Source organism: Ricinus communis, chromosome 1 (genome assembly GCF_019578655.1).
Source record: "Ricinus communis isolate WT05 ecotype wild-type chromosome 1, ASM1957865v1, whole genome shotgun sequence".
Classification (NCBI taxonomy): Eukaryota; Viridiplantae; Streptophyta; class Magnoliopsida; order Malpighiales; family Euphorbiaceae; genus Ricinus; species Ricinus communis.
In genome coordinates this window covers 1611835-1624610 of record NC_063256.1, presented here as the reverse complement: position 1 = coordinate 1624610, position 12776 = coordinate 1611835, and the positions used below count along the sequence as shown (strand labels likewise).

The 12776-nt window shown below is 33.9% G+C and overlaps 1 protein-coding gene across 2 annotated transcripts; it reads right to left on the bottom strand.

The window, feature by feature from the left end:
- LOC8258519 (homeobox-leucine zipper protein ANTHOCYANINLESS 2) lies at positions 1-6184 on the bottom strand. Of its 2 annotated transcripts, none has more exons than XM_015729014.2 (9): positions 5179-6184; positions 4843-5063; positions 4625-4742; positions 3873-4562; positions 3675-3776; positions 3353-3565; positions 1942-2116; positions 1453-1820; positions 1-962 (listed from the first exon to the last, which is right to left on the bottom strand). In XM_015729014.2, exons 1-9 carry the CDS (start codon positions 5371-5373, stop codon positions 570-572), a joined length of 2475 nt encoding a protein of 824 aa, XP_015584500.2. In that variant the 5' UTR covers positions 5374-6184; the 3' UTR covers positions 1-569. The 2 variants fall into 2 exon arrangements, with proteins under 2 accessions (XP_015584500.2, XP_002511801.2); XM_002511755.4 differs by having other exon boundaries at positions 1453-1823; positions 5179-6182.
- Positions 6185-12776: the final 6592 nt, after the last annotated feature.

Genomic DNA, 12776 nt, shown 5'->3' with positions numbered 1-12776 from the left:
TTAAGGAGAAGGGTTATATATTCTTAGTAAAGCTCAAACATTAGATTAATACAAAACCTGAAAACCGACAAGTAATTCACAGTTTTCCCAGTTCAAAGAAATTAACTTAATGAAATTCAAGAAGAGGGGATCGAATAATTAATAAAAGACACTGTTTTAGAAGTTTTTTCTTTCCGGCTTCTTGTTTTTCAGTCTTTTACTAACTGAGCCAATAACTCATCAAGAGGGGTCGACCTGAGTCAATACCCGAACCACCACCCTTGCCTTTTGTGTTAAGAAAACTCTAGCTGCTACCTAGCTTCTGCATGCATGTAAATGCAACCGAGTCACCGACACACTCCTAAAACCCTTTTCACCACCATGCAAGGAGTCTTCACGCGCGGTTCGTTCTTGACTCAACACCCACACACAAAAAAACATTTTCTGTCTCTTTTTTCACACATCCTTCGCCACCGCCACCGCCACAAATCACACAACTCAACACCCAATACATAAGTAAACACACAGCTCTTGTTAAAAGAAAGAGAAAAGAAAGAAAAGAAAAAAACAAAAAGATTATCATCAATCAGCTAGCTTTCACATTGAAGGGCTGCTTTGATCTTTTGGACAGTGCATGAGATCAGATTATTGACTGTCTCCACCGACTCTACTGTGAGCTTGGCCGTAGGGAGACTATTAACTAATATTTGGAATGCTACCGTCAAGAGGGACCCGCTAACTCTGTTAGGGCCACCACCGTTGTTACCTCCTCCATTTTGGTTAGTAGGTGACCCACGGGACCCGGGACCGTCAGGTACAATAGCGAATCCCGATGGTAATAATGCAACGTAAGCAGAATCTCCACCGTTCATCACCACGTGCATGGCTGGAATGTCAACGGGAGCGTAGACTACAAGCGAGCCCGCCGCATCGATGCATGTCTCCTGCAATATCAGCATGCTGCTCTGGTTGGCGTTCATTGCCTGCTTAATAACACAAAATTATCAAAAGAATTGCAAATTAAGACAGTGGCCTTACATTTGCTAGGAAATTACAAGAGGTGCCATCTATCTTTTTTGCCAATTTCATGTGTTGTCAGAGGACAGAGTCAAACTCTGTGACAAACAACTTTTTTATTTTTATTTTTTCTTTTTACATAATAATCAATCAAAAAGGAAAAGATGAAAATGAGATCAGATTCATCTCAGAAAGGTGACAGGTGTTTTATTATATTTTGACTTTTTAAAAAAGCTAAACAAAACAAAACAACTGTCCCTTAAAATCTGCCTCATGCCTGTCCATTTAGATACTTCCAAAATTCCAAACTCGTCCTTTCTAATTCACCTTTTTTAACTTTCATTTTGACCCCACATCCAGGGTTACATCAGACATTTTTCAAAAGACTTGCATATATATTATCTCCATGTGACAATATTTCTTTTCCAAAAATATTAATAGAAATTATATACTTACGCTTGCACGAAGAAGGGAAACGCAATTGCCGTGATCTTGGCCTTTGGCGATGTGGGCCATCTCCTGCATAGGTCCACCGTTGGATAGAATATCCCACTCGCTTCGGAGGCGTTCATCACGTAGAAAATCAAAGAGTCTTTGTGGAGAAACAGGTAGCCAAACTGATGTGGCAGCGCTCAATACAATGCCCGGTGGTTCGCCTGGATCATCAACGCTCTTTCTGGTCATAACCCTAACATCTTCATCCACGTTTCCTGCATTCAGTTTGTTCCATTTATGGACTGTGGAAGCGCACACACCAGCGCAGAAGTTATCAGTCATTCTTTGAGCCAGCTTCAGCATGCTTCTTCGTCCGCTTGCAGTAATCGCTGCTGCATTAACACTTTCTTTTATTATGCTTCTTTCTTTCTTTCTTTCACGTAAATAAGTCTTCTCTATTAACCAATTACTCAAAATCAACGGGGATAATTTGATTTTATATGTGTAAACCTGTGTGATCTCTTGCCGGCACTGTTGAGGACATGAGAATTGCCAGACACTCGCACTGCCGTTGAAGGGTGGCCACCCATCGTTGCGCGCCGAAGCCCATACCCGAACTTATCAATGGCCGGTAGAGTTGGTGGATTGGACTTTCATCATACTCTGCATGCTCAACCCAAGTAACCTGCAATTTAGTTATTAATTTTTGTTAGATACCATGCTCGGACCGATTATTCTTAGTTGGTAAAGAAGAAAAAGGCATCATCATTGATTATTGATAGCTACTAGATATTATTATTATATCTGATGTTCTTTTATTTTGTCAGCTAATGATTAGAGATTAAAAATCATGATAGAGAAGATGAGAAATGTGGCTTCATTAGAGGGCAGCTGCTAGTCAAACATTGAATATAAAAACAAACAAAAGTTGAAAGGAGAGGTTCATAGTATTATTAAAACAATATAAATTAATACTAATAAACCTTCTTCTGGGTCATTACAATGTCAAAATGTATAAAAACTCAAGAAAAATGTAGGCAAATCTCGGAAATAGCATAGCTCGAGGTTGGGCTCAATGAAAGGATTGGCATCAAATAGATTAAAAAAAAGGAAGGAATGCGAGATTTGAAAGAACAAGGTACAATACGTAGAAGGTGACATCGAGATGTGTACTGTTGTGCATAGAGTGTAATATATGGATTAGATATTCACGTGGAAACAAAATAGCCAGTCTTGAAGTTTGACTATATGGGTCTGTAATTAGTTAAGAAAAAAAATATTAAAAGAGAAACACAGCATAAAGCTGGAAGCAGATCACATTTCAAGATATATATATATATATATATTTAACAATAAATACGAGTAATAGGGATAACCAAGACAGCATCAAAGATTGGAATAGAAACATCAAATGAATTGTTTATCCAATCGAAGTTGAAGATAACTAGGCATTTACTTCCAAAGTATATGAAATCAATGTGTTCAAGGCACCAATATATGAGCGATGGAAGCTGCTAAGGATAAAAATAATGCGGTATTCTCGAATTGATAGTTCTTTTTTAATTTGATTAAGGAACCCCAGTTGTTGAAACTTGAAATGTAAACAATAAAAATTCTGAGACCGAAAGAAGCATCCAATTCAATAAAATAAAGGCTGTAGGAAAGTTCAGATTCGTTGATAAAGTAAGCAATTTTGAGACTCATATGACAATTTGGGGATTCAGTGAGTAATCACTAGACAAAAACAAAACTCTTAGATGCATGAGCCCTAAGTTGGCTTGGGAATGCAAAATGCTCATGATTTTTGACCTTATGTAACTCAGCAAACTCTCATTAATGACTAAAGAGGAAGAACACCCACCTGGAGAAATGCAATAAATGTAAAATAGAAACAGTCTACTGACCAAAATGTGCTGATTACCTTTGAGTACCCATTAGGCATATCTTGAACTACACAGCCAGAAGGAAGCCTCCTGCAGTTAGCAAATGCAGGTCCACCGGAAGTTTCCCGGATAGTGTCAATAGACACATCAACAACAGCCCAAACACCCTCCGCGTGCTGCTTGCAGAAACGGAGGAAATTGACCTCGCGGACGGGGACCAAAGGAGATAGCACTTGGAGTTCAGCATGCATCTGAAGATAGTGATTACGGAATGCAATTAGTGTTAATTAGCAGCTATTTTTAATAATGGGAAAGGTTGGTTAAATAGTACCAGAGGACTGAAACAGTGGCTCGGCTTACCAATTGTAGTGAACCATTTCTAGTTCCCCCCATTCCACTGGATATCACATCAGTGGTAGAAGTCCTGGCAATCACGCAAGGAAACATTTCTGCCCATCGATTCTTGACACAGAGTAACCAAATTAAAAATTAATACTCCCTAAATTTTCTTTAGGAACAAAAATTTTAAAGTGAATGATTAGGGATTAGAGAGATTACGGAGTCCATCAGAGTCTCAACAAGCGCTAGGCTGTTGATGATAACCATGCCAGTCTCTCTGGAAGCCTCAAAAACAAACCCACTAGGTTTCATCCCAATGCAAGGAGTGAATGTTCTCATGTACTCTTCATGGTTCAACATTTCTCTACCACCCTCTAAGCTTCTGATCCAAAGAGGGTTATCAGTTTGTGCCATCTTAACCAACTCATCCATAGCAGCTAAAGCTAGCTCCAAGAACATAGATCTCTCCAGTGATCTATCAAGCCCAGTGACCCCAGTGTTTCCTGGTCTAGTTTGAGTCACTACATTCAAAGTTGAAATCCCACCACCAAAATCAGGCCCTAAAGGCAATGTTGTAGCCACAGTACTTAACCCAGCAAAACCATTGTTACCAACACCAAGCTCCAAGCTTGAATTGGGCATCGGAGGACCAATCGAACTCGCTAATGAAGAAATGGGGCGACCCAAGAACTTGCCAGCTAGAGCACAAACGCGATCTAGCTCATCTTTCAATCGAGCATTCTCAATCCTTAAATGCTGCTCTTCAAGTGAAATATCACCGATTATTGCAGGACCTCCACAATTAGAACAAATCGGGTTTCTCATAGCATCTCTGATGGTCATGTTTTCTGCTCTAAGCTTGTCGTTCTCTTGCCTGAGTAATGAGTTCTCGTGGCGTTCCAGTTGGGTCTGAAGCAATTAAAAGGTAAAAACCCAACCCATGGGTTGCAAATGACATATAATTATTGTACCTTCATTTGGGTTCGCCGATTTTGAAACCAGAACTTGACTTGCCTAGTTTCCAAGCAAAGCCTTTTGCTAAGCTCCAATCTTTGTTTTTCGTCAGGATGAGGACACTCCTTGAACAGACTGAAAGGAAAAACAAAGAAATAATAAAATCATCACTGTAATCCAGTACAATAATTTCACTTGTTTAGAAAATATAAAGAAAAAGAATAGCAAACAGTACGCTTCAAGTTCTTGAATTTGTTGAGGAGTGTGTCGGTGATATCTTTTCTTTCTTGGAGGATTATCGGCTGCGTCTTGATCATCACCAGAAGCTCCATCCATATTATCACTTCCAGATCTACTCTCATGTTCTTCTTCTCTGCTCCTTCTACCACCGATTGTTTCGAAGTTCTCGGCCATCCTTGCTACATGATCACCTTGGCCATCTATGTTTGGTTGTTGCTGAGAGAAAAGTAAAAATAAAACAAGAATACATAAGCTAAGCTTCGAGAGGCCGAGTGCTCATAAAAGGATACCTACTGAAAAGGAAGGAAAAAGAAGAAGAAAGGGTGTGTACAAGAGCAAGGGAGAGGCCAGGAGAGTTGAACATGGATTTGGTGAAAGATGGAGAGAGAAGGCGTGGCTGAGCTATTGCACCAGTGGGCATATTGGTACTGCTGCTGCTGCTGTTGTTGTTGAATGGTATATCTGCCACGATTCTTGCACCTCCACCACCTGGACTACCGTTTTCAAGGAAACCCCCAAAACTCATGAACTTGATTCTTGCCTTCTTTTCAATTTCCTGTATCTTCTCCTTGTAAATAGATCACCAGCACTTATTATTCCCCCTCTAGATTTGCTTGCTTCTTATTATTCCACGGCACTCATCAAGCAGATTTGCTTCCATCTTTCTTACAATGAGGCACATGAAAGTAGCACCCAACCCACAACTACAAAATCAAAAAGTACCACCAAAAACGGATATCTCTACACTTCACCAACAGTATTTTAGAAGAACAGAAATAATTAACAGAGAAGGGAAATAAAGAAGTATAGAGAGGTAGAGGAGACAGAAGGTAAATACTGTCCAAATGTCTCCAACTTCCTCTCTATGGAAACCTATTTTTTTTCAGAGAGAAAGAAAGAGAAAGAAGGCAAGCAAAAAACACCCTTGTAACTCCTGCTTAGCACTTCGTTCTCTATCCCTCTCTCTATCTCTCTCCTTTCTTCTGTTTCTCTCTCTAGAGCAAAACCCTGGTTTTCCTCCTCTAAAGGCTTGTCACTCTATTCCCTTAAAAGAAAAATAAATAGTAAAAGAGAGAAGGGACCGAAAAATTATACAGAAGTTAGCAGTACTAGAAAGAAAAATGAGGAGCCCTAGCAGCTAAAGAAAGGCAAAGTAATATAATATTCAGTTGTGTGCATGCTTTACGATACTGGGAGAGCTTCAAAAAGATTTTAGCATGTAACAGGAAAATATGATAAAAGGGAAGAAAACGAAAGATTTGCAGAGAAAAAGATAGGGAAATAAAAAATAAAAGAAAAGGCAGAGAGAGAAGAAGAAGAAGAAGAAGATGGGAAAGGAAAACAAAAAAAAAAAAAAAAAGGATAAAAGAAAAGGGTGAAGATAAAACGAAATGTGTGGTGGACTCTTCGAAGCCCTACAAATACATACCTCCAAAAAGGATCGGTTGACTCTCTCTCTCTCAAAGTAATAATAAGCAGAAGAATTCTCCTGCTAACACATACTTAGTTATTTATATTTAATATTTGGTAATTTTTTCCACGCTCTACTTTATACTGATTTAATTCTTTTTAATATTTTTATATATTTATTAAATTTAATTTATATTAAAAAATTTGAACAATTCAGAGAAAAACATTATGTACGTAAACATATTAAAAATTTAAATTTTGTAAAACCTTTATTGAATAAATATATAAATGCATTAAAAGAAATGTAATATTATAAATTATGACATTTTAGAGTTTACCTATTATACTCCTTCCATCCTATTTTAGTCTATATTTATTAATTTTATTTAGAAAAAAATATATATTTTATCTTTTTTAATTTTAAGTTTCACTTTTATCATTTTATTTTACTTCAACTCATTAATTTTAAATATATTAAATATGTCATCACAGGTCATATGTTGAAGGAGCATATTAAAATTAAAATTAAAGATCCTTAATGAAATCTAAGAATAAAAGATGAAGCTAACTGAATCTAATAAGAAACACATGAAATGTATTGTAAAAATTAAAAAATTGGAACATATTTAATTAAAGTTTATTGAGTTTAAAATGAAGGATTTGGTTGGGCAGAATCCAAATTAAGGAAAATGGGTAATTGATATGAAAGACGTACAGTTGGTGCAGCCGTGTTCGCGTTCGCGTACAAGAAATTCATGAATTCACCTTTTCCAATCAGACCGTACATCAGTTAAAAACCAAAATATTTACTTACTTTTTTACACTCGTTTCACATCCGTACCCTCTAAAAATAACAAATAATAAATAATATTTAAAACAAATACAAATTTGAAGTGTTGCGTTTCAAATGCAAACAAAAAATACTAATAAAATACTACTTGCTTGTAATAAGAGGGATTAATATTTTCTCAATTGAAATTCAAAAAAAAATAAAAATAATTGATTCAACTAAATTTTCTTTTATTTAAATCCACTATGAATTGTATATAAATATTTATGTGTTATAACGATAATTAAAGTGTTAAGAATATAATGACTAATTGTCGAGAGTGATAGTAATATATCCTTTTATGTTCAATTGCTTTTGAATTAAAATTTTGCATTTTATTTTTTGTAAAAACATTTAACATTAATAACATTCTTTTTCTTCAAAATAAATATCAAAACATGTCAGAATATTTAACATAAGAACAAACTTATAATGGCGAGGATTATTAGTTGTTGGTACTATTTATCAGTTTATGGCACTAATTTGATTAACCCAAAACAAATTAATAAAGTCTAATTATTAATTAAATTATGAAATATATATTTTTTAATAATTTTATCTAGTCATTTCAAAATTTTAAATGCAAGTATTTATTGTTTTATTTATCTTTAAAAACACCCTAATAACTTTTGAAATTTTATAATTAGAAAGATGACAATTAAGTCAATTATGCTTAAGAAGAAGAAAAATTAGTGAGTTAGCAAAAATTATTGCATTTAGACGGAGGATGTGTAAAAGAATACAAACACATAAAATCTTTAATGGTTAGAATGTTAAGTTTAGGACAAACGTTTTTATTGATTCACAATTATTATTCTTTTAGTAAGGACAATCAATTTATTTGATTATTTTTTGTTGTTATGAAATTTTAAAAATATTATTAAAAATTATTTTAAAAATAGATAATATATGAATATTTATTCTAAAATTATAAAATTATTGAATAAAATTACTAAAAATAATAATTTAATTAGTAATTGAGTCAATTAATAAATAAATAAATAAATAAAGATAGAAATGTGTTATGTAGCAATTTGATTAGAAAACCCTAAAAAAGAGTATTATAGGCTGACAGAAGCATTTTGCTATTAGAAATTGTATTTATATTCTAAGACAAATAAGCAATGATGACAAATGATTAAAGAAAATTTAGTTGGAGCATTAGTATGATATGATTAACAGATTTGACTGTCGGATCATAATCGATTTTCAATTTTCTTTTTTTCTTTTTTTTTAATAAAAAGAGATAGTGATTTATTCTCGAAAAAAAGAAGAAGGTGATAGTGATTCAAAGAAGCTGTAATTAGGAATTACTGAATGCAACGAATTAGGGTTAATTAAGTAAGATTAGATATGTTAATGTCTCTCACAGTAATAAGTGATTTGTAAACAAGCATGCTGTGCCATTAAATATCAACGACTTTCGATCCAATAGGTCAGGAGGATGGAAGGGTATTGATATCAAGTCAATAATAATATAATGAATAACAATTGTTATCCCATATATAATAGAATAAGTGAAAAGTGAATATTTTGATTTATCAATTAAAAATTTGAAACTAAGTAAGTCACTCTCTCAAATAAACTAATAAATAATTTGTGAAATTATTAGCCAAATACAAGTTTTGGGGCGTGGAAAATTACAATCTTTACCCCTGTCTTTCCTCATTTTGAAAAAATATAAAACAAAGGAGAATTTCAGTTTGCATTTCACTGAAGCGACGACGTAATTGTTCAAATGGCTAAATCGCCCTTGAATTTTGTTGTTTTTCTACAGGGTCCCTATAATATTCTACTGGGTTAAATTGAACCCTTATACTTGTATTTTTCTTTTGTGATTCTTTAGTGGATGTTAAACAAGTGTGTGTGGAATTTATTATTATTATTATTTACTTCTTTGTGTTTTTAGTGAAATTTTTGTTAAAGTTAATAAAGTTTAAGGGGTAAAAAAGATGGGTTAGTGGAGAATCAAATTAAGTGTGGTCTAATTAGTTGACAGAAATGTTGAACAATGAAGTAAGACCAAATTATTTAATACAAAGCTGAAAGATCAACAAGCCAACTAGCTGCTGGCATTTTGATTGCAAAATAAATTGCACTGTTGAGAAAACACATAACTGATTCATTTATTTTTACAATGAGAATGAACCAAACACATGATCTCAATTTGTATTACACAACTGGATACCAAGAATTTGATTGGAAGAACTGAATTGAAACTTGAATGCTCTCTGTAACTGCACACAGCACCCATTATCCATCAAACAGTACCTTACTTCATTTTTAAGCAGTAGAAACTTGAAAACTGTCACCATTAATGGGAACCAAAAGAAAAAAAAAAGAACAAATTTTGGGAAATTAAAAGTAGCTAGCTGTATCATTCAACCATCATAAATTGAAAGAGAAATTTGCTATATGTGCATATACACAGAAACACCAACTCCATATATTTCTGTCATGGAGCTTTTTTTCATGAAATTTTTTGATTTTTCTAGATAAAGTAATTTATGCAATTTTATTTCTCAAAATTAGCAATGAATGTTCTTGCAATTGCCTTATTGACAACCTGGTTTACTTATTTTCACTGTGTCCTGTGTATTTAGGGCAATTTATTATTTACTAGTTTTAGTCATCATATGCTTACCACTAATTCATTTTATCTAATAAGACAACCCAACTGCTCAAAATTGAAAATTTAGATTGGTCGATGGTTTATGTATGATAATTAAAAGAAATTTAATGAATACACATAAGAGTTTATATATTATAGGCTCTTAAATTTATTTGATTGGTTATTCCATTTATCTATTAAAAAGAATAAACGAAAAGAAAATGCATCATATTGAATAAAACTGTCATTCTTGCTTGTGACATTTTCAAGTTTAGGCAATCTGCTTGATTAACTTTACTGAAATACTGAGCCACTTGTTTAGTTGTGAACCTTATCTATTTGTCTCTTCTTTATAAGCACAAAAGAGCAAGCAGAGGGTGTAACTTTTTTGTAGATGCTGGACAAGGCAAAAGCATGTTTCAGATTTTGAGAAAATACCAAGAAGTTGCTATTTGTATAAATATAAATGTAAACGAGGAACCAAAGTGTCATAAGAACTGGCATATTGCAATAAAAGTAAGGAAAAATGGGAGCTAAGAAACAAGTCCAAATGTAAAGCTCCTAAAGAGCAATGAAAATGGCATATGAGTAGAGGAAGGAGTGGGTAAAGGGTTATGTTCCGATTTACAGGCCCACAACCCACATGACCTTTCACTCTCATTAGGTTGTAATCTGAACAAGAAACCGTAATTCCTTTAATTTTTCTTCCCATGTATGAATGCCAACAAAGCCTTAATTAATTCCACGATTCCAGGTAGAGGAAGAGAAGATATATTGACAGTGCCAATTTTATTAATTTTCTTTTATTAATTTCGACAGGGTAAACTCAGGCCCACCATTTCTATTTCTTTTGCTGTTCCATTAATAAGCGTAACTTAGTTGATCTTCAAGTCAGACTGTAAAATTTAGAACCGAAGCAAATTAATTATATAGAAAAAGAAAAAGAAAGACAAAAAATAATGCCATTATTTTTCTTCTTTTTGCAGCCCATAACCTCTTTCTTCCTCTTGTTTACATTAAGGTGAGCCGCCTCTTTGTTTGACGAGTCTGCATTATGGGAAAAGAAAGAAATGTATCTTTTGATCTCCAACTCATATACATATATATATATATATATATCTATTTGTAGTTTCAATTGGTGCTGGTTTACACTACCTCCATGAATTTGGACAAATAGTTTTTCAACCCGTCATTCTCATTTCAATTCATTCATTCATTCTTCTTCTTCTTTTTTTTTTTTGGCCTTTTGCTAATTTGGGTCCAATTGGAAGTTTTGATGAGCTTTATATGCACGTTAATATCGCATTCAAAAATTATTTTATAGATCTAAAGCATGAAAATTAAATAACCACTTCACAGTAGATGTGAATATATTTTGGTACTGTTATTCGATAAAATCAAGAAATGAGTAAAAATAAAATAGATTATTGATCCATATAAGTGAAGTCTTCTTTCTTTCTTTCTTTGTTGTAGAACAAGAGATCATGAAGGCAGTGCGGGTTGAAGTAATGAATTGAAATGAGGATCGGCAGAGTTCATAAACTAGATGTCTTAAAAGCTGAAATGCTCCTTCTCAATGGTGGGTCCATAGTTTTTGCGAGGGCAGAAGGACCCAAACCAAATGGATGTGAAAGTAAAGGGTGGTGGGGGACTTCACCTTTTTTCCCATTTGACAACCATCTTATCTGCTGAAGTTCCTCGCCAGACTTGACTGCTTCTTGCCTCTTAACTTTATTATTTTTATGTTTTTCTCAAATTCTCTGTTGTGAGGTCAAAATAGTTAGATAATACTCAATTTGCCTTGCTCCTACTCATCCTATTACAGGCCAGCAATCGGTCAGTGCTAAATCGAAAAATCGAAACAGAACTAAAATTTATTAGAAATATATTTTCTTTTTTCAATTTTAATTGTAGAAATTGATCTCATAAGCAATCTCCCTATATGTATGTATCTCATCATTGGTTTGTAGTTTTTTTCTGATTACTAAAATTAAAACCAAACTGAACTCAACAATCAAACATACCTAAAGTTCCAAACCAATAGTAAAATCACAAATCTGAATCCTTTGGATTTTTTTTTCAATCTTTACTGAATTCTACTCACCCCTAGATCCAATAGCCTCATCAGATGAAAGATTTGAGGTCGTATGCTAATTTAAGTAGATAAAGATCATTTTGCTGAGGATTAATACCAGTATAAAAGTTAAAATCATGATGTTCTTTTTAATAAACAAAATGTCATTGAACTGAAACAAATAAATATTCGATTGTATAAATTAAACAAGTCCATTAAGATTGAAGAAATTGAAAATTGGAAAGAGGGTAATAAATGAAATGATATGAGATCCAAATGGCAGGGCTCGTGTATGGACTTTATTAAGGTCTGCTCCTGATGAAGTCATTCCGCGCTTATTGCACGGCTTCTGCAACTAACTTGTCTCCAATTGCTAGACTCACTTCCAACTTCCAACGTCTCAACAATTGCCACGCTCGTGCAATTACTCCACAAGGTACCAATCTCACCTTTACACTTGGATATTATACCAAATTCCAGAGAGAAAAAGCATTAAATTTCGTATTCAATGATAAAATTAAGCACAATTTTGCACTTCAGTCAAATTATGAGGAAAATCAGTTTTATATAACTGCCGAAATGGTGGTTGTTCCTACTTCCTGTAACTGCCAAAAACCTTCAGTTGTTTCCTTCTTCCTTTTCTTAAGGTATTTGGCCAATCCGTCCATTGAATATTTCTTTTTCTTTTTTTTTTTAAAAAAAAAGAAAAGAAGAAGACTAATAATGTGGCGGTAAAGGTCAAATAGTCAAAAACAGATGCCTGCGCAATTCAAACGGTGTTAAAGACGCAACAACGTGGTCTTTCATTTCATGGTATTTTTCTGCCATCTTCTAACATACCGCCACTTCTGCACACACCATGGATGTTGATTTTGCAGTCGCATCTACCTAATAACTAATTTGTTCAGAGTTTTCAATTTTTGCTTTTGTTTTTTTGGTCATAAGAAAAAGTGGCAAGCAGAAATAGGTCAGCACTGGTGTCAACATACAAGAGGAAAACAACAA

Coding starts and splice junctions, on each gene's coding strand:
- LOC8258519 (XM_002511755.4), bottom strand. CDS start 5,373: ATGAGTTTTGGGGGTTTCCTTGAAAACGGTAGTCCAGGTGGTGGAGGT. Junction 2,117..3,352: donor TGCCTAATGGGTACTCAAAG/GTAATCAGCACA, acceptor ACTAAATTGCAG/GTTACTTGGGTTGAGCATGC. Junction 963..1,452: donor TTTCCCTTCTTCGTGCAAGC/GTAAGTATATAA, acceptor GTTATTAAGCAG/GCAATGAACGCCAACCAGAG.